Source organism: Ahaetulla prasina, chromosome 4 (genome assembly GCF_028640845.1).
Source record: "Ahaetulla prasina isolate Xishuangbanna chromosome 4, ASM2864084v1, whole genome shotgun sequence".
NCBI classification, from domain to species: Eukaryota; Metazoa; Chordata; class Lepidosauria; order Squamata; family Colubridae; genus Ahaetulla; species Ahaetulla prasina.
The window spans coordinates 16956783-16977509 of record NC_080542.1 but is presented as its reverse complement, the minus strand read 5'-3'; the positions used below and the strand labels follow the sequence as shown (position 1 = coordinate 16977509).

The window sequence follows — 20727 nt, the reverse complement described above, 5'->3', positions numbered from 1 at the left end:
ACTATAAGCTATGTCTAAAGTTTAGCAAATTGGTTTAATTACTTTTCTCTCCTAGAATTTTTAAAATGTTTATACTAATATATCTATTTTCGTTTTCTGAGGTTAATATATCTTTGCCTCTATTTGCAATTTTCTTTGAATATTTTATCTTAGAGTCATGCTGCTTACCAATAATTCCCCTATATAGAGATTATATTTTTCAATGATGTCTAAACTAATGTAGTGATAATAAATCTGAAATTCTTACTTTGAAACACTTACTCTAGAGTAATGATTCAAAGAATAAATGCTAGTTATAACAGAGTATTACTTGACCAAAATAAACAAATGAACATTAGACTGAAGGTCGATCTGTACCCAGCAATTTCCCAAACTGGTTTCTTCCAGATGTCTTGAAATTACAGTTTCTAGAATTTTCAAAATATTTGAAGTGTTACATCAGCAAACCATACTCTACACTTGCTGGAACCAGCTCTCCAAGGTGCAGATGTCATGTCTGAACCACAAATATTGGGATGATCTGTACAAAGTATTAATGGATTTCTGCAACCATCCAAAGGCTGCCTGGATTTTTGCAGTCTAAACAATGTGATTCTACTCCAGAAATTCAAGTAATGATACTTTCCAGTATCCTTTACTGACATCAACCACCAAAGTGTGTTATTCAGTGAATATTGTTAAAATTCATGGTTTCTTAGAAAGTCTGTGAAAGTCTTGAGTCTCTAGTTTATTCTTTCAGATGTCATTAGTACAAGGCATAATATTTTGTCAGATTTTTGATATATAGAATAGTTATCTTGTAGTAACTTATATGATTCCAGATGGAGTTGGCCAATGGGACTGGAGCAGCCCAGGAATTCATTTTGCTGGGATTTGGAATCGATCAGCAAAAAAGTTTCTTATTGCTTGTTTTCTTGATTATCCTTTATGTTCTAACACTGGTTGAAAACAGCACCATTATAACCCTGGTCTGTCGAGATAACCATCTGGGCCAGCTTCCCATGTACATCCTGCTGAGCAACTTTTCCTGGCTGGAGATGTGCTATGTGACCACCACAATTCCCTGCATGCTTTCTGACCTTGCGACTCATAACCAGGTTATCTCTTTCCATGCTTGCTTCTTCCAGTTCTATCTCTTGTTTTCTCTTGGCACCACTGAATTCTTCTTCCTTTCATCCATGGCTTTAGATCGATACTTAGCCATCTGCCACCCATTACACTACCAGATCATCATGACCCCACATTCCTGTTATATTCTAGTAACCGCTTGTTGGATTCTCGGTTTCCTGGGGTACATCACACCTGTTGTTTTCCTCTCTAAGTTATCCTACTGTGGACCCAACATTATTGATCATTTTGTGTGTGACCTTGTTCCACTTCTGTCCTTGGCTTGTCCTCCTCTTGGAAATGCTACTTTGATTTGCCAAATTATTGTGAACATTCTGTTTTTAAGCAATGTATTATTTGTTACGCTATCCTATGGCACTGTGATTTACACTTTGATGAAATCCTCCAGTAAAGGGAATTGTAGGAAGGGCTTCAACACTATATCTATGCATCTCTTGGTGGTGACAATTTTCTACAGCACTGTAGGAGCTATGTATGTAATTCCAGTTGGAGAAAGTTATTTAAAGATTAATAAGACAATAACACTCTTCTATGCTGCCATTATACCTTTTCTCAACCCCTTGATCTACTGTCTGAGGAATGATCAAGTGAAGGAGGCACTGCACAAATTATTGGCAGAAATATCAGGGTCAATAATATCAACAATCGCAGTATAAATAATGTTAATCTCTGCTGCTGGTACCAAATGTATGTATGTGCTCTAACCCTGAATGTATACAATTCTCTCCCTATTTCTCCTCAACATTAACTCACACAAATATCAACAAAAAATCCAACTTTTTCCTTCACCAATTGGTTCCAAAGAAATAACTTATTACCGTGTTTTCCTGAAAATAAGACCTGTCTTATATTTTTTTGAACCCTTGGCCTTATTGCCATGTGCTCAAAAGCCTGACTGGGCTTAATATCAGGGGATGTCTTATTTTGGGGGAAACAGGGTACTTGGCTCATAGTTGGCTGTGAAGATAGAATCTAAATAAATCACTCTAATTTCAACACTTCTTGCCCTGAGGTAATTCAGTATGAGAATAATTTTATTCAAAAAGGAAAATTGGTCTAGATCAATTTTTTTCCAGCATGAGTTAAATGGGGAACCATTTGTCTACAATGAAATTAATCTTTGCTAATATTATTACTTTTTGCTAGAAATAAGAAGAAATTTCCTGACAGAACAATCAGTTAGTGGAACAGTTTGCCTTCAAAGGTTGTGGGTGTTCCAGCACTGGAGGTTTTTAAGAGGAGATTTTATAGCCATTTGTACAGAATGGTATAAGGATCTCCTGTTTGAGCAGGGGGTTTGGCTAGAAGACCTCCAAGGTTTCTACCAACTCTGTTATTCTGTAATTCTATTGACTATTAATGTACTGGTGAGAAAAATGCTTACTTTACATGGTATGTTCTTACAGCAGGACTTTTTAGCTTAACCTGCAGAATGAACTTTTATTTTTATTTTTTTACAAATCAATTTTCTACTTATGGAATTTTAGTCTGATCGTTTGATTGTTTGTGAAGTGCTTCAAGAACAGACCACATTTTTATTTCTTGTATTCCATTCAAAATTGGTGGCATTAGGCGGATAGAAAAATGAATTCAAAGGCACAAAGTAGTATATATCATTTTGAAATGTCCATAACCAATTGCTCATCGTATTAGTGGCTAATATCTTTTACAGTAAGGACATAGCCAGTCATTTTTTAGTCAGGAAGATTACTTAAATAATCCTTCACTGGTGAGAAGCCATCAAAAGTCAGAGACAGAAGCCACCAAAACTCAAAAACAGAGACATGCACAACTAACCATTAAGATTTTTTTGCTTCATACAGTATTTGTATAAATAACATGGCATGACTCAGCTGACCTAGGCTGTTATATAAAAAAAATAAACCGAGAAGGATTACATTTTGTTAGAACTTGGATGGGAAATTTTCAGAGGTCCAACAGCTGCAAAGAAGTCAAAAATACTAGAATGAACCAAGTTTACACTAGTGATGAAAGTAGTGACAAAAATAGTGACTGTGGATGACTAGGAATTCTGGGGGTTGAAGTCCACACGTTATAAAGAGGCCACAGTTCCCCATCTCTGATCTATTACCTGAGGAACAATCAAATGAAGGAGGTCACGGCAGTGTCCTGAAAAGAAATGAGGAAGTTGACAGTTTAAAGGCTGGGGAATTTAGGATGAAGGAATTCTGTGAGAAATAAGTGAGATTGAAGAAGAGAGATTGAAAATAATTGCTTTTATTTATTTGTTCAATCGATGAACTACTCTTCTCCAGAAGTTCAAGAAAACAAAAAGTATTCCCTCTTCAATTTTCCCTACATAAGCCTCCTAGATAAATGAATTTCCATAATTAAAGATGGAGTTTCCAAGTTAAACATCTTAAGTCTTGCAGTGATGTCCCAATATCTTTTGAAAAGTCAAAACATGTAGTGTGCATAACATTTTTGTTTCATACATTATGTACTATCTTTGCAAATCAAGATTGTTTGAAAAGCTGTGTTGGCATAGTGGTTAGAATGCAGTACTGTACTTCAGGCTAACTCACTGCTTGCTCCAGGAATTTGATCCTCAGCCTTCCATTCTTCTGAGGTCGGTAAAATGAGGACCCAGATCATTGAGGGCAACATGTTGACTTTGTAAGCAGTTTAGAGAGGCCTGTAAAGAATTATGAAGTGGTTTTGTTGTTAGTTGCAAAGTCATGTCCAACCCATTGTGACCCCATAGACAATGTTCCTTCAGGCCTTCCTGTCCTCTACCATCCTCTGAAGTCCATTTACGCTCACATCTACTGCTTCAGTGACTCCATTCAGCCACCTCATTCTCGATTGTCCCCTTCTTCTTTTGCCCTCAATCTTTCCCAGCATTAGACTCTTTTCCAGTGAGTTCTTCATTCTCATTAGGTGGTCAAAGTATTTGAATTTCATCTTCAGGATCTGGCCTTCTAAAGAGCAGTGAGGGTTGATCTCCTCTAGGACTGACTGGTTTGATTGCCTTGCAGTCCAAGGGACTCGCAGGAGACTTCTCCAGCACCATAGTTCAAAGGCCTCAATTCTTTCCTATGGTCCAACTTTCACAGCCATACATTACAACTGGGAAAACCATAGCCTTGACTATATGCACTTTTATTGGCAGGGTGATGTGTCTGCTGTTTAAAATGCTGTCTAGATTTGCCATAGCTTTAATCCCCAGTGTTGTAACCCAGGCCCAAGTAGGTAGTAGGTAGTAGGAAACTCAGTCTGTGAAAAAACAAATAAACTTTATTCGAACAGCTGAGAATTATTTCATTCCCAAAGTACTTCAACTAAATTAAAACAAATTCCTCCCAACACAAACTCCTCAGTCCTATCGCAATCCATGGTCCAATTAGCCAAACTGCCAAAGGCCTTTCTTGGCAAATGTTCAGAAGTCACAAAAATAAATGCAAGCCGCAGACAAAGCAGAAGGCGAAGCTACCAACGTTGTTTTCTGGCAAGGCCCAAACGCCGTTGCTAGTCTGTTTTAAGCCTTATGGGAGGGGCTAATCATCTCTTGGCTCTACTCTTGAGTTGTTCTCTTTGCTTGAGCTGCTCTTGCCTTCTGGCAGCTCTTCTCATACGTGCATTAGGAACAGGCTCCTCCTGTTCCTCTGCCTCACTGCTATCAGACTCTGGAGTCCACACCTCACTCCCCGATGGCTCTGGTCTCATCTCAGACTCATTGTTGTCAGACTCTGTTGCCAGCTCCACAGGCTGCTGGTGGACCACAATACCCAGGAGCAAGTGTCTTTTAATTTCTTAGCTGCAGTCCCCATGTGCTATGATCTTGCAGCCCAGGAAAATAAAATCTGTGACTACCTCCATTTCTTCCGCATTTATTTGCCAGGAATGAAGTGGTATATAAGTCTGCTAATAAAGTGCTATTGCTACCATCACTTTAACTAAAAATATATTCTAAGAAGAAGAAAATATATGGAATCGCAACTCATATATCAAATGCCATTTGAATTCCATGAGATGAGTTCAGTAAATAAATGCTAATTATAATCTATTTCCACTGGACTTGTATTTAGCTATATCTGTGTGCAGATGTGTTTATAGGTCTGTTATTTTAACCCCTAATAATTACAATCAGTGTCATCAGTGGTGAGGAACATTGAATATTGAAGTTCTGACGTGTTAAGAATAATATAAAGATTCCCTCATTTATTGTAAAGGGTAATGCATACAAGCATAAACGAAAAACAGAACATCTCAAATATTAAAATAATACAAGAAAATATAAACCGTCATCATCACCATCGCCATCATTAAGTTCTGAAAGTTTTAAAGGCTGTCCTAAATGCAAAGAGGATGGAAGCCAATGGCACATCAGGGCTAGCATATTACACATGTGAAGCCATCAATGAGAAATGAGCACCTCATTGTGCATGGGTACAACAAGATCCAGAGTCACTCTGAGTAAATAGGGCTATCTGGTGGCTTCTGCCCTTTGCAATTGTGGTGACATTCAGACAACAATACATATGTACAGAAGTGGCCGAAATTGTGGAAACCTTTTGTGAAAAGTGTATTTTTGAGGATTGATGGCTAATAACACCACTTTTTTTTTTTTTTTAGAGTTTCAAGATAATCATATTCCACTGCTGGAATGGCCTGGGAATAGTCCAGACCTTAACTCGATTGAAAATCTATGGAGCTGACTAAAGTCAGAAGCAACCCAGCAATAAAACCTAGTTAATAGAAGAAGTCATTCAATCTTGGTTTCACATTACAACAGCTGCAGAACTAAAAGACTTGGTTCATGCCATGGGACAGTAAGGCTGTAATTCATGATAAAGGTTACCCAACTAAGTATTAACTGACATGGTGATAATTTTTGTATTATCTCATTTTTTCTATGTGTTTCACTTTTCTTCTTTGTACCGTAACTGCTATTCTAATAGCAAATCCTTCATAAAAGTTATTGCATTACATTCTTGATTAAATTATCTTTCCATTCATATATAATTTTATGGTACTACTCCAAAAAAAAGTGGTGTTATCAGCTAGTTTTAGAAAATACACTTTTCTCAAAAGGTTTCCACAATTTTGGCCACTACTGTATACCTGCCTTTTGTGCCATGATCAGTGCAAATTTGAGGATATGTCAGCATGACAGAACACAATTAATGTTGCTAGAATAGAATAGAATAGAATAGAATAGAACAGAACAGAACAGAACAGAACAGAATAGAATAGAATTTTTTATTGACCAAGTGTGATTGGACACACAAGGAATTTGTCTTGGTGCATATGTTCTCAGTGTACATAAAAGAAGAGATACCTTCATCAAGGTACAACACTTTAAGATAGTCATAGGATAAGCAATCAGGAAAGAATCAATATCAATATGCAGAGCTACTCAATGAAAAAGGGGAATTAAAATCAAACCAAGATTTGAAACAAGGGCAACAAGGGCTAAACATGGAATGGTGGCCATATCTACAAATAAAAACCAGATTCAAAAAAGACCAGGAGCAATATGGCATATATAGAGAACAATTGGATCTAGACAAAATTCTATTAGGATCAGGGGGAAAAATGATCACAAAAATTTATAATTTCCTCTTAAATACAAAATGGAAAATGAAACAGTAAAAGAAACAATGATCTGTTGGGCAAAAAATTTCAGGCACAATATAGAATTAGAAAAATAGGACAAATTGTGGGATAGAAACTATAAATTAACAATGACAGTAGCCTATAAAGAAAATTTGTACAAAATGTTCTATAGATGACACTTCACACCAGCAAGATTGGCCAAAATGTTCCCAAATTTACCACCAAATTGTTGGAGATGTGGGTACAAGCTAGGCACATACTACCATATGTGGTGGATGTGCCCCAAGATTAAAAAAAATTGGCAAAAAATGAAAAATTGGTTACAGGGAATTACCCAATTAAAAATGGAATTTAAACCCGAACTTTATTATTAGGAATAATTAACCCAAAATAGATAAATCTTTGCAATACCTAATACTTCATATATTAATGGCAGGAAGGATTGCTGTCGCATATGGATGGAAACAAAATAATGTACTAGGAGAGGAAATAATAATTTGAAAAATCTTACAGTACACAGAAATGGACAAGATGATGCTGGAAATTAAGGAAAGAGAACAGTTGGAATACTATAAAGTGGGGAACTAATTATATGGTTGGTTAGAAAAAAGAAATCAAAATAATAAATTGGAATGTTAATCTAATTAAGTTAAAACTAGGAAGTGTAAATTATTGAATAGTGTTAACTGGATAAGGACGGTTTGGTAAATAGATACCAATGTAAATATAAGCACATAGAGGATCGATTGAATAAGAACAGAGAATATATATACCAACTTGCCTTCCATTGAGGACCTGTATACTGCACGAATCAAGAAGAGGGCCGTGAAAATATTTGCAGATCCCTCGCATCCTGGACATAAACTGTTTCAACTCCTACCCTCAAAACGACGCTATAGAGCACTGCACACCAGAACAACTAGACACAAGAACAGTTTTTTCCCGAAGGCCATCACTCTGCTAAACAAATAATTCCCTCAACACTGTCAGACTATTTACTGAATCTGCACTACTATTAATCTTCTCATCGTTCCCATCACCAATCTCTTTCCACTTATGACTGTATGACTGTAACTTTGTTGCTGGCAATCCTTATGATTTATATTGATATACTGACCATCAATTGTGTTGTAAATGTTGTACCTTGATGAACGTATCTTTTCTTTTCTGTACACTGAGAGCATATGCACCTAGACAAATTCCTTGTGTGTCCAATCACACTTGGCCAATAAAATTCTATTCTATTCTATTCTATTCTATATGTCGATACGGCAAGCTGTAAAATAATATATGATGTAATGTTATGTCTGTTACATGTTTTTAATTTTTTTTTTGTTTTTTTTGGTACTTTATTTTGTTTTTAAAAATTAAAAGTCTAATAAAAATATTTTTTTAAAAAGGAAACAATCAATATCAATATAAATTGTAAGGATACAAGCAACAAAGTTACAGTCATATAGTCATAAGTGGAAGGAGATGGGTGGTGGGAACGATGAGAAGATTAATAGTAGTGCAGATTTAGTAAATAGTTTGACAGTGTTGAGGGAATTATTTGTTTAGCAGAGTGATGGCCTTCGGGAAAAAACTGTTCTTGTGTCTAGTTGTTCTGGTGTGCAGTGCTCTATAGCATCATTTTGAGGGTAGGAATTGAAACAGTTTGTATCTGGGATGTGAGGTTGTACATATTCTAATCTTGTATTTTATATTTTAAATTTTAGGTAATATAGTGTGCATTACTTTAATTGTGATGCATCTGACACAAATAAACCAACAAACCAATGAGAAAGCTTGTTTTCTGCTCTAAACTTTCCCTTTTCTTTAGGATCAGGGGGAAAAATGATCACAAAAATTTATAATTTCCTCTTAAATACAAAATGGAAGATGAAACAGTAAAAGAAACGATGATCTGTTGGGCAAAAAATTTCAGGCACAATATAGAATTAGAAAAATAGGACAAATTGTGGGATAGAAACTATAAATTAACAATGACAGTAGCCTATAAAGAAAATTTGTACAAAATGTTCTATAGATGACACTTCACACCAGCAAGATTGGCCAAAATGTTCCCAAATTTACCACCAAATTGTTGGAGATGTGGGTACAAGCTAGGCACATACTACCATATGTGGTGGATGTGCCCCAAGATTAAAAAAAATTGGCAAAAAATGAAAAATTGGTTACAGGGAATTACCCAATTAAAAATGGAATTTAAACCCGAACTTTATTATTAGGAATAATTAACCCAAAATAGATAAATCTTTGCAATACCTAATACTTCATATATTAATGGCAGGAAGGATTGCTGTCGCATATGGATGGAAACAAAATAATGTACTAGGAGAGGAAATAATAATTTGAAAAATCTTACAGTACACAGAAATGGACAAGATGATGCTGGAAATTAAGGAAAGAGAACAGTTGGAATACTATAAAGTGGGGAACCAATTATATGGTTGGTTAGAAAAAAGAAATCAAAATAATGTTAATCTAATTAAGTTAAAACTAGGAAGTGTAAATTATTGAATAGTGTTAACTGGATAAGGACGGTTTGGTAAATAGATACCAATGTAAATATAAGCACATAGAGGATCGATTGAATAAGAACAGAGAATATATATACCAACTTGCCTTCCATTGAGGACCTGTATACTGCACAAATCAAGAAGAGGGCCGTGAAAATATTTGCAGATCCCTCGCATCCTGGACATAAACTGTTTCAACTCCTACCCTCAAAACGACGCTATAGAGCACTGCACACCAGAACAACTAGACACAAGAACAGTTTTTTCCCGAAGGCCATCACTCTGCTAAACAAATATTTCCCTCAACACTGTCAGACTATTTACTGAATCTGCACTACTATTAATCTTCTCATCGTTCCCATCACCAATCTCTTTCCACTTATGACTGTATGACTGTAACTTTGTTGCTGGCAATCCTTATGATTTATATTGATATACTGACCATCAATTGTGTTGTAAATGTTGTACCTTGATGAACGTATCTTTTCTTTTATGTACACTGAAAGCATATGCACCTAGACAAATTCCTTGTGTATCCAATCACACTTGGCCAATAAAATTCTATTCTATTCTATTCTATATGTCGATACGGCAAGCTGTAAAATAATATATGATGTAATGTTATGTCTGTTACATGTTTTTAATTTTTTTTGTTTTTTGTTGTACTTTATTTTGTTTTTAAAAATTAAAAGTCTAATAAAAATATTTTTTTAAAAAGGAAACAATCAATATCAATATAAATTGTAAGGATACAAGCAACAAAGTTACAGTCATATAGTCATAAGTGGAAGGAGATGGGTGGTGGGAACGATGAGAAGATTAATAGTAGTGCAGATTTAGTAAATAGTTTGACAGTGTTGAGGGAATTATTTGTTTAGCAGAGTGATGGCCTTCGGGAAAAAACTGTTCTTGTGTCTAGTTGTTCTGGTGTGCAGTGCTCTATAGCATCATTTTGAGGGTAGGAATTGAAACAGTTTGTATCTGGGATGTGAGGGTTGTACATATTCTAATCTTGTATTTTATATTTTATATTTTAGGTAATATAGTGTGCATTACTTTAATTCTGATGCATCTGACACAAATAAACCAACAAACCAATGAGAAAGCTTGTTTTCTGCTCTAAACTTTCCCTTTTCTTTAGCAGCTTTAATAAATTTCTCAGTATGTAAAATCATGTTAGGGAAAGTTGTTCCTTCTTTGTCAACATATGTGTCTTCATAAGCAACATCTCACAAGATAAATTAACAATAGCCAATTTCATATTTAAACCACATTGTTTTCAATGTTCTAAGGACATTCTTACATTATAAGCCTGGTGGGAAGAAATAAAACGGAAGTTCTCATGGTTTGAACCTGACTACTCATGGTTTCAGGAGTTTTGTTGGCAACAGCATAGAAGAAATATACCATTATTTCTTTTTGCACTTTTTTAAAAAAAATTCTCAATCTAGCCTATAGTCTGGGATCTCTAGACTGGGACTTTATAATTCACACACAGAACAGAATAATAGAGTTGGAAGGGACCTTAGAGGTCTTCTAGTTCAACTCCCTGCCCAGGCAGGAAACCCTACACCACTTCAGACAAATGGTAATCCAATCTCTTCTTAAAAATTTCCAGTGCTGGAGCATTCACAACTTCAGCAGGAAAGCTGTTCCACTGATTAATTGTTCTAACTGTCAGGAAAGTTCTCCTTAGTTCTAAGTTGCTTCTCTCCTTGATTAGTTTCCATCCATTGCTTCTTGTTCTACCCTCAGGTGCTTTGGAGAACAGCTTATTTATTTATTTATTTTATTTGTCATAACATTATATACAGGAACATATATTGAAAGGAAACAATAGGACAGGAACAGTAGACACTTTTGTGCACTTATGCACGCCCCTTATAGTCCTCTTAGGAATGGGGTGAGGTCAGTGGTAGACAGTTTTTGGTTAAAGCATTTAGGAGTTGGAGAGGAGACCCCAGAGTCAGGTAGTGTATTCCAAGCATTAACAACTCTGTTACTGAAGTCATATTTTCTGCAATCAAGATGGAAGCGGTTGACATTTAGTTTGAATCTATTATTATTACTATTATTATTATTATTACTATTATTAGCTTGACTCTCTCTTCTTTGTGGCAGCTCTTAAGATATTGGAAGACTGCTATCATGTCTCCCCTAGACCTTCTTTTTATTAAACTAGACATACCCACAGGGGTGAAATGTAAAATTAGTTACTACTACCGGTTCTGTGGGTGTGGCTTAGTCGTGGTGGGGCATAACGAAAAGCATTTTTTTTGCCTTTAAAAGAAAAAAAAAGCCTCTGATGATCAGGCAACTGAGCTGGGATTGTCAAAGGACTACCTGAAGTAACACTATGTCAATCTTCTACAAAAAACAAAAAAGAAGTCCAGTGTTTGAGTTGTAATTATCACCATTATTTATTCATTCATCCATTCAATCAAATTCTATAGCTCCCCAACTCAACCAAGTAACTCTGAGCAGCTAACAATTCTATCATCATCATCATCATCAATCATCCATTATTTTCCTATGAAAAATTAGCTTCCATAAAAGAGATCCAACTATCCTAGTCAACTTCAACCATACGCCTGTTGACTTCTGCAATTATCTCCCCTGACTAGACACCTAAGAAAAGGCTCATAAACCCATTGTCCCAAAGGCCTAATGAGGGGTCACTGAAATGCTTCCTTTGTATTGATTGATGCCCTAGAGGAAGGAAGAGAAGGAGTCAGACATCGTGCTTGATTTTCCACTTCTGGAAGAAGAAGAAAACAATCACAGTTTAGAGTTACCTTCATTCCAGCTCGGAGAAGCCACTAAGCGACTGGAATGAGCAGGTACCTTAAATCTCTGTCTCTTGGCTCTAGAAGAAGAGTAAGTTGGGGGGGGGAAATGAGGAGCAATATTCAAAGGAAGGATGCAATGTCCAGTTGAGAGCTTTTGAAGGAATTTTTTATCCTTCTTTAGCGAAGTTCCAACTAATAGAAGTATGTCTCCAGCCTCTTTTGGTAAGGTGGATCGATGCACGAAATGAGAATAAAGGGAAGCGGAAAAGCGTGGGATTAAAATTCCATAGTTCTAAAAGGAACTATATCTGAATGCCTCATTTGAAACTGTCATAGCAAATCAGTTGTTTGCCTTTACATCAGAACACTAAGTGTAAGATATTCTTACGAAATAGATATTTGAAGTTCCTAATACCCCTTTATGCTTTCCTTCACCCAGGAGCCTCAACTCTGAAGATATCCTAATGCAGTTCAGTGCTAGCTCACAAAACCAGGTCTGGGAACAAGAAGGGGAAGAATGTCTTGGCCCAAAGAAATGGACAGTAAGTAACCATGGAAGAGAGAGATGGCTTGAAAAGTCTACTTAGAGAGGAACCATGTTATGATGGTATCACAACATTCTGTTGTGATGATCTCAAGGGAGAAGACCTAAAATAAGTTTCTCATATATTATTCTTGTGATTGTAGCTGTTGTTGTAAATGAAATTTACTGGCTGCAGATGTCTATGGAGATTCTCAGTCATCCAGGTCATGGTTGTCCCAAAGATGCTTTTTCAAAAGGCAGTTGAACTTTATTATTATTATTTTTTTGCTTGAAGAATTTTGCTTCTCATCCAAGAAGTTCTTCAGTGGGTGGAGAATGGAAGGATCCTTTCATATAAATCCTTCCATTCTCCACCATTCAATCAGAACCAAAGAAACTTCTTGGTTGAGAAGTAAAACATCTTCAAGCAAAAAAAGAAAGTCCAGTTGCTCTTTGGAAAAGCACCTTTAGAATATCTTATTACAGGGTAACTGTGGGTGGCTTTCAACATTACATATACGTTATATGATTAATAACTACAAGAAGAATTTTGGTGGAGTATATATTATAAGTCCCTGATGTTACTTATGTCTTAGTGTCTTGGAAAGAATCTTTCCATGGGGTCACTAGGAGTCAAAAATGAGAATAGAATAGAATAGAATAGAATAGAATAGAATAGAATAGAATAGAATAGAATAGAATAGAATAGAATAGAATAGAATAGAATAGAATAGAATAGAATAGAATAGAATTTTTTATTGGCCAAGTGTGATTGGACACACAAGGAATTTGTCTTTGGTGCATATGCTCTCAGTGTACATAAACAGACAAGATACACTCATCAAGAATCATAAAGCACAACATCCAGTGATAGTCATACAGTACAATAAGCAATCAAATCATACTAGGATACAATCAGTATCAATATATATTGCAAGCAACAAAGTTACAGTCATCATGACACCTAATCAATCAATCAATCAATCATCATTCAACTTAGTGGAAAGGATCTCTCATTCTAATACTGTGTTTCCCCAAAAATAAGACCCTGTCTTATATTTTTTGAACCCTGAAATAATCACTTGGCCTTATTGCCATGCGCTCAAAAGCCCGATTGAGCTTATTATCAGGGGCTGTCTTATTTTGGGGGAAACAGGGTACCACTGAAATGGATTGTTAATCTAAAATCAAATGCAAACCAATAATCTTTTAAAAATGAAAGAGGATCACAAATCTGGATGAAAATAAATTAGCAACATTTTCAGTGGTAAAAAGCAGTGACTTCAGTATCTAGCAGGTCACTGAATTATATCTCTGGCTGTGTTTTACAAACACAATATATATATATATATTTCATTCTTGGGTTTCACAGCAGCTGTCAAGATCCAAACATATCCACACTAGGCATATTTTTCTTGAATTCAGCAGACTTACTCTTGGGTAGAATTGCACTGCAGTAGATGACTGATACAACTCTGATAATTATTTGCTGGAATGAACGGGTATACAAATACTTATTCCGATGGCTGGTTTTCTCTCCTGGCCAATACTAGCTATTTGTGTATAGCTCAGATTTTTCAGGAATTAAATCCAAAGTGTGATTGATGTTTGTAATGACCTACAGTGATTAAAAAGATGCCTATTAACTTTGGAGAGTCTTTGAGGTTACTTCCAGTGAAGGAAACACATGACGGATCATTTTAAAGAGGGGAAATTCTTCCCTAGGACAGAAGTCTATGAAAGACAGAAGAGGGGAGAACAGAGACATCAATATCCTACTGACAAGTTTTTGTAAAACTATGAAGCTGGGGCATTTATGGCTTAGATGGACAGTGACTGTATACCGAAATCATACTGAATTGAACTAAATTAAAGCACAATCAATAGGGATGCCTTCTTTTAATTGTCCTGAAAGAAGGATGCCTTAAGTCAGGGGTGTCCAAGCTTGGCCCCTTGAAGAGTGGTGGACTTCAACTCCCAGAATTCCCCAGCCAGCATGAGCTATAAATATGAGCAAATTGCTGGCTGGGGAATTCTGGGAATTGAAGTCCACCACTCTTCAAGGGGCCAGGTTTGGACATCCCTGCATTAAGTGAACACTCAGCTAAAAACCCAAATCAGGTGTACCAAAGCATTCATATATGCATCCTTTGGGGAACAGATGCTAAATCGAGGACTAGGGGAGACATGATAGCAGTGTTCCAATATCTCAGGGGCTGCCACAAAGAAGAGGGAGTCAAGCTATTCTCCAAAGCACCTGAGGGTAGGACAAGAAGCAATGGATGGAAACTAATCAAGGAGAGAAGCAACTTAGAATTAAGGAGAAATTTCCTGACAGTTAGAACAATTAATAAGTAGAATGACTTGCCTGCAGAAGTTGTGAATGCTCCAACACTGGAAGTTTTTAAGAAAATGTTGGATAATCATTTGTCTGAGATGGTGTAGGGTTTTCTGCCTGGGCAGGGGGTTGGACTAGAAGGCCTCCAAGGTCCGTTCCAACTCTTTTGTTATTATTATTATAAATTAACATCCAGGGTAGCTTTGGAAGCAAGCAGACATATCAAAAAAACAACTGGATGGCAAATATGTCCCAACGGTGCTTTTTCAAAGGCAATTGAACTTTTTTTTCCCCTTGAAGACATTTCATTTCTCACCCAAGAAACATCTTCATTTCTGATTCAGAACAGAAGAAGCTTCTTGGATGACAAGTAAAATGTCTTCAAGAAAAAAAAACACAAAGTCCAGTTGCCTTTTAAAAAAGTACCTTTGGGACAACCATGACCTGGATGACCCAGAATCTCCATAGATGATAGCAAATATGGATGCTGAAGATGAAGCATTCTCTTTATGGCCCTGTGAATCACAGAAGTCTCATAGGTGGTGGTGTGTATGTGTGTGAGTGTTGCCCAGAATACTTTAACACTGCAATTATGCTGCAATATAAAAGAATAGATGTATACCATGTGTACTGTATATCTTTACAAACTTTAATTACATTATCTATATGCTTTTATACTGCAAGTATATACTTATATTGTGAAGAATAGTTCCACAGAAACATTGTACTAACTTCTGATCAGTCATGTGCATGATTTCATGAACTAAACATTTCCCATGAGCCTGAAAATTTCTTTATTTACTGTGTCTATCATGTTTAATTTCATGATGGGGAGTTTTTTCTCTCTATCCTGGTTAGCAGTTAGTAGCTTGTGTACAGAATCTGGTTTTCAGGACTACGTCTTGAATTTTTGTGATTATTTGGAAATATTTCCAAGATGTAATTTTCTGCAGTGGAATTGTTTCTGGGCAAGTGTGTATGAATTTTTTAAAGGGTACTAATTTTCCCCTTGAAAAAAATGGCAAAGTAGTTTGGAAAAGAGGAGAAAGGATATCAGTATCTAACTTATTAGGTATCTGTTGTTTTTTTCATAGAAGCATGAAACTGAGATAGTCTTGTGAAGAGTCATGACTTAGATCAGTGATGGCTAACCTTTTTGCCATCGCATGCCAAAAGTGGGGGTCATGCAGGGAGTGCCCACACCCATAGTTCAGTGCGTTCCCCCCCACTGCCTGTGCGTGTGACCCCTCTGTGGTCCCCCTGCTTTTGGCATGTGATGGCACGGTGGGCCCAGTAGGCCCATTTTTTGCCCTCCCCAGGCTCCAGAGCCTTTCTTGGAGCCTGGGGAAGGTGAAAATTGCCTTCCCCACCCCCCAGAAGCCTCCAGAAGCCAGAAACAGCCCATTTCCTAACTTCCAGTGGGCCCAGAAGGCCCAAAAATCAGCTGGCTGGCGCACACATGTGTGCTGGAGCTGAGCTAGGGCAACAAGCATATGCCCACAGATATGGCTCTGCATGCCATCTGTGGAACAGGTGCCATAGGTTTGCCTTCACGGGCTTATATGGATCTTAGTTAGATGCAGGAATCAACTCTCATTATCCTCAGCCCGATTCCTTTTGCCTTATTAGCTATATCTTCATTGTCAAGTATGACTTTAGATTTCCTTGTTTTTCAAATGTAAAACAAATCCATTCCCTTAGATTTCACTGCTACTGCTACCAATATTAATATGTAATAATTAATACATATTGTATACAGACGTATACAATATTCTACAAGAAAATGCTTCTTCTATACATCTTCCAGACCTGAGGAAGATAGTCACCCAATAATAAATTAACCCCTTTAATAAGGTGAATAAAGTTCACTTTATTTAATGTCAAGTTTAACAGAAGAAGCTTTAATGAGACTTGGTGAGCTACGAAATAAAATATTGAGACCATAAAGCTCAATATTTTGTGATGGTGGTATTAAGGATTCAGAATCTCAGCTCACTTTAGTTAAAATGATGGATTTTTCCCCAGCTGGAGTGTGGAACTGTAAATAGCCAAACATTCCAGAACTACTAAACCCAGTATCCCTAGTCCACAATAAGGCTTCAGGAATAATTTAAGCCAGAGCAGAACCTGAAAGGAAATAATTTACTGCAAACTATTGTAAAAAAAATTGTTTATTTTAATATTTTCTCTTTGCATTACATGACACAAGGAGTACATTTTACTTTTTATTCAAATAGAAAAACAGCATTGTTCACTGTTCCATGTTGTCACTGATTAGTACAAGAAAGTTTTAATGACAAAGATTTCTTGTTTCTTCCTGCAAGGTCCTGTCACCTTCATGAATGCTTCGAGGGTCACCGAATTCATCTTACTGGGACTTTCCAGGTCTCGGTCCATCCAGCTCCTTCTGTTTGCCCTGGTCATGTTGTGCTATGCCGCCATTCTGTTTGGCAACCTTCTCATTGTACTGACTGTGCATGTAGATCCACATCTTAAAAAATTGCCCATGTATTTTTTCTTAGCTAATTTATCCATCATTGATACATCTCTGGGTTCAGTGGTAGTCCCCAAAGTAGCAACAGATCTGGTCACCTGTGGCAGGACCATCTCATTTGGATGCTGCATGTCCCAACTCTTTTTCCTACACTTCTTTGGAGGTACAGAGATGCTCCTCCTAACCCTCATGGCCTACGATCGCTATGTGGCGATTTGTCATCCACTGACATACACAACCACAATGAACAGACCACGCTGCATTAGACTCCTGGGCTTCTGTTGGGTTGGAGGCCTCCTCCACTCTTCCAGCCAGTTGCTCCTGGTCTTACGGCTGCCGTTCTGTGGGCCAAATGAAGTGGACAATTTCTTTTGTGATGTTCCGCAGGTAGTCAAATTGGCTTGTGTTGATACCCATGTCACTGAGATACTCATGGTAGCCAACAGTGGCCTGCTCTCCCTGGTTTGTTTCATCATCTTGCTGATCTCCTACGGGATCATCCTGAGCACGCTTCAAAGCCACTTCAAGGAGAGTGGAGGGAAGGCTCTGTACACCTGTAGCTCTCACTTGACGGTTGTCAGTCTTTTCTTCCTGCCATGCCTCTTTGTGTACCTTGTTCCCATCTTCAGTACCACTCTGGACAAGGTGTCTTCTGTATTTTATACCACAATCACGCCTTTTCTTAATCCTACGATATATTCTCTAAGAAATCGGGAAATGAAAGAGGCGATGGGACGGGTGAGGAAGAAATTAACCTTTTCCCACTGGTCTCAGAAAGAAGTAGAAGGATGAGTAGATTTTTCAAAAAAAAAACCAACCTTGCTTGTTTTAGATAATCTTATTTGGTATTGTAGTTCCTACTATTGTATGTGTAATGGCAGTGGTGGTGAACCCCAGCACCACACTTCCCATCTATGGTTGCTGAGATAAACACAATCAAACATATATGTCAGTATTTCCTTTAGGGACTTTGGAGCTCTGTTTTTAGTGGAAATATGAGTGCTTTGCATTTTATAGAAGCTTCAGCCCTTCATTGTTCCCTGAAGATCTTGAGGAGTTAGTCATAGCATGCCATTTATGGATTAAACTGAGATACTCAAGAACAAAAGAGATGAATAATTCTAATGAACAAATAAAGGGATATGTGGACTGCAAAGAACTGGCTATGTTTTCCTATTTGGGCAGTGTGTTTTATAGAGCAATGTGACTATCAAGGCTTAAGTCTCCCACTTTCCAATGAAACTGTACCCATACCTCTTCCAAATGAAAAAAGAAACAGCCTCAACATTTTGACCTCATTAATTCTAGGAATATCCAGTGGTGGGATTCAGCCAGTTCACACCACTTCGGGAGAACCGGTTGTTAACTTTCTGAGCAGTTTGGCGAACTGGTTGTTGGAAGAAATCATTAGGGCAGAGAACCGGTTGTTAAATTACTTGAATCCCACCACTGGGAATATCATACTGTTGTTGACTGTAGATCCAATCAAAACAAAAGAACATAACTAAAAAAAGGTTTTCCCTTCTAAGGAATGGATTCACAAGAACCTGGTCTCTGAGAAACACAAAAAAATGGGTTTTATTTGTACAACAAGCTTACCTTGAAAGGTGAGCTATTTGAGGTTCATACCATGTTCTGATTCATAAATTCGTCAGTGAAGCAAATGATAAAACTAATCATGCTTTGCACAGTATGTTAATAAGAACATAAGAACACAAGCCTACATGGTGGTTGAATTCACTTATGTAAAGTCAAAAGCAAAGCCATTACATAAAGGGGAGCTGTGAGGAACTTTTTAGATGTACATAGTTGCAGTAAATTCAAATATTGTTTTCATCATCCATTTATGTCCATTTTTGATTTTTAGGGGAGGTTTGTACATTAAGGTTAACCTAAAGGAAGGTATGATGATTCACTTTTGGTGATAATGGGCAGCTATATACTAAATAAATACATAAATTCCCTCGACACCCAAAATAATAAAAGAGGTAAAGTAAAGAAGAATAAATAAGGAAATAAAATAAATTTAGGAACACCTGGCTTAAAATTATGTATGAATTATCTGTTCTGACCTAGGCTCCCTTAACAAGCAGGGGGCAGGAATTGGTCTCTGCAAAACCTCTTTTATTTACACAACTGTGAATTACGTTCCTTCACAGTCAGCAAAGTTTGTCCCAACAGTTTTTCAAAGGAATATTTTTCAACACACCTTATCTCGTTTGGCAAGCTGTCACAGTACAAGGCAAAACTTGGCATGGAGTCTTTTAAAGTCACGAACAGAATTTTCCACTTTGGCAACGACCGACTGAACGAATTGTTTCCTGCAAAAACTCATTCCTTGTTCTTTCCTCTTTTATTTCCTATGGGAGAGGCCAATCAACCTTCAAGGTGTGGCTTTATACCCGCGTCGACCCCGCTTTCTGAGTTGTTCTTGTCTTCTGGCAGTTCTGTGCATGCATGCACTGGGAATGGGCTCCAGCTGTTCCTCTGCCTCGCTGCTGTCTACCTCTCTCTCTGCCTCCAATGCAGAGTCCTCGTCTGAGCTTTCCCCAGCTCCCAGGACTGGCCCAAATTCTTCCCCAACCTTCTCATTGTGGAACTCTGCTGCCAGCTCTGCTGGCTGCCAGTGGCCCACAACACTATCCATGAACACAAACTATAGAGAAGGTCCTTCTTTAAACAAGGGCCATGAAACAAACATTATGTGGTGACTGCCAGGAGACCAAAGTTTATCCATGCAATTATTATAGTTTCGATAAGGAAATTTATTCCCTTTTCTTTCATCCTACAAATGGGAAAAGGAAAGAAAATGGATTCCTGGTGGCTTTGCAATTGGACATCCCTATCCCTGTCTTGCTCAGCTAGTAAGCAAGACTCACATTAGTTAATTAGAGCACAACATTGATGGGAAAAGTCTTCCAAAATTTTATCCTAATCTTCATTATTCTCAAAGCTGTATAGTGTAAATGGATGACATAGACATGAAAATTTAATATTTTTCAATTCAAGTATCCTGCTTTCAGTGGGAAAGACTTTAAGAAAAAAGTCACATTTTTCTTGTCCACATCACTGACCAGGTTAGGCCATTGGCTAGTATAAGCCAAGAGGCACAACTGAATTGGTACAAAGAAATGAACATAATTGTTTATTTGTGTGAGGGTCACATTTGTGACTGTCACTATACTTCTTTTGAACATCTCTATAATTTAGGAAGGAAGGAAGGAAGGAAGGAAGGAAGGAAGGAAGGAAGGAAGGAAGGAAAGAATTCCAGATATTGTTTAGAAATTATTTGTTCTTTCATTTTAATTTTCCATCAGTTTGGCCTGGGTTGAATTGCAGTTTAATGATTAAAG

General features: G+C 37.2%; 2 protein-coding genes across 2 annotated transcripts; both read left to right on the top strand.

Moving 5' to 3' along the window:
- The first annotated feature begins 821 nt into the window (after positions 1-821).
- LOC131198037 (olfactory receptor 11H6-like) lies at positions 822-1784 on the top strand. Its single transcript, XM_058182546.1, has one exon. It carries the CDS (start codon positions 822-824, stop codon positions 1782-1784), a length of 963 nt encoding a protein of 320 aa, XP_058038529.1.
- Positions 1785-12478: 10694 nt separating this feature from the next.
- LOC131198036 (olfactory receptor 4Q3-like) lies at positions 12479-18166 on the top strand. The gene is made up of 2 exons (XM_058182545.1): positions 12479-12561; positions 17205-18166. Exons 1-2 carry the CDS (start codon positions 12537-12539, stop codon positions 18164-18166), a joined length of 987 nt encoding a protein of 328 aa, XP_058038528.1. The 5' UTR covers positions 12479-12536.
- The last annotated feature ends 2561 nt before the right edge of the window (positions 18167-20727 follow it).

What these genes read in the sequence shown, in the direction of transcription:
- LOC131198037 (XM_058182546.1), top strand. Translation starts at nt 822, where the DNA reads ATGGAGTTGGCCAATGGGACTGGAGCAGCCCAGGAATTCATTTTGCTG.
- LOC131198036 (XM_058182545.1), top strand. Translation starts at nt 12,537, where the DNA reads ATGTCTTGGCCCAAAGAAATGGACA. An exon ending in TTGGCCCAAAGAAATGGACA is followed by an intron (nt 12,562 to 17,204) that starts GTAAGTAACCAT and finishes TCTTCCTGCAAG; the next exon opens with GTCCTGTCACCTTCATGAAT.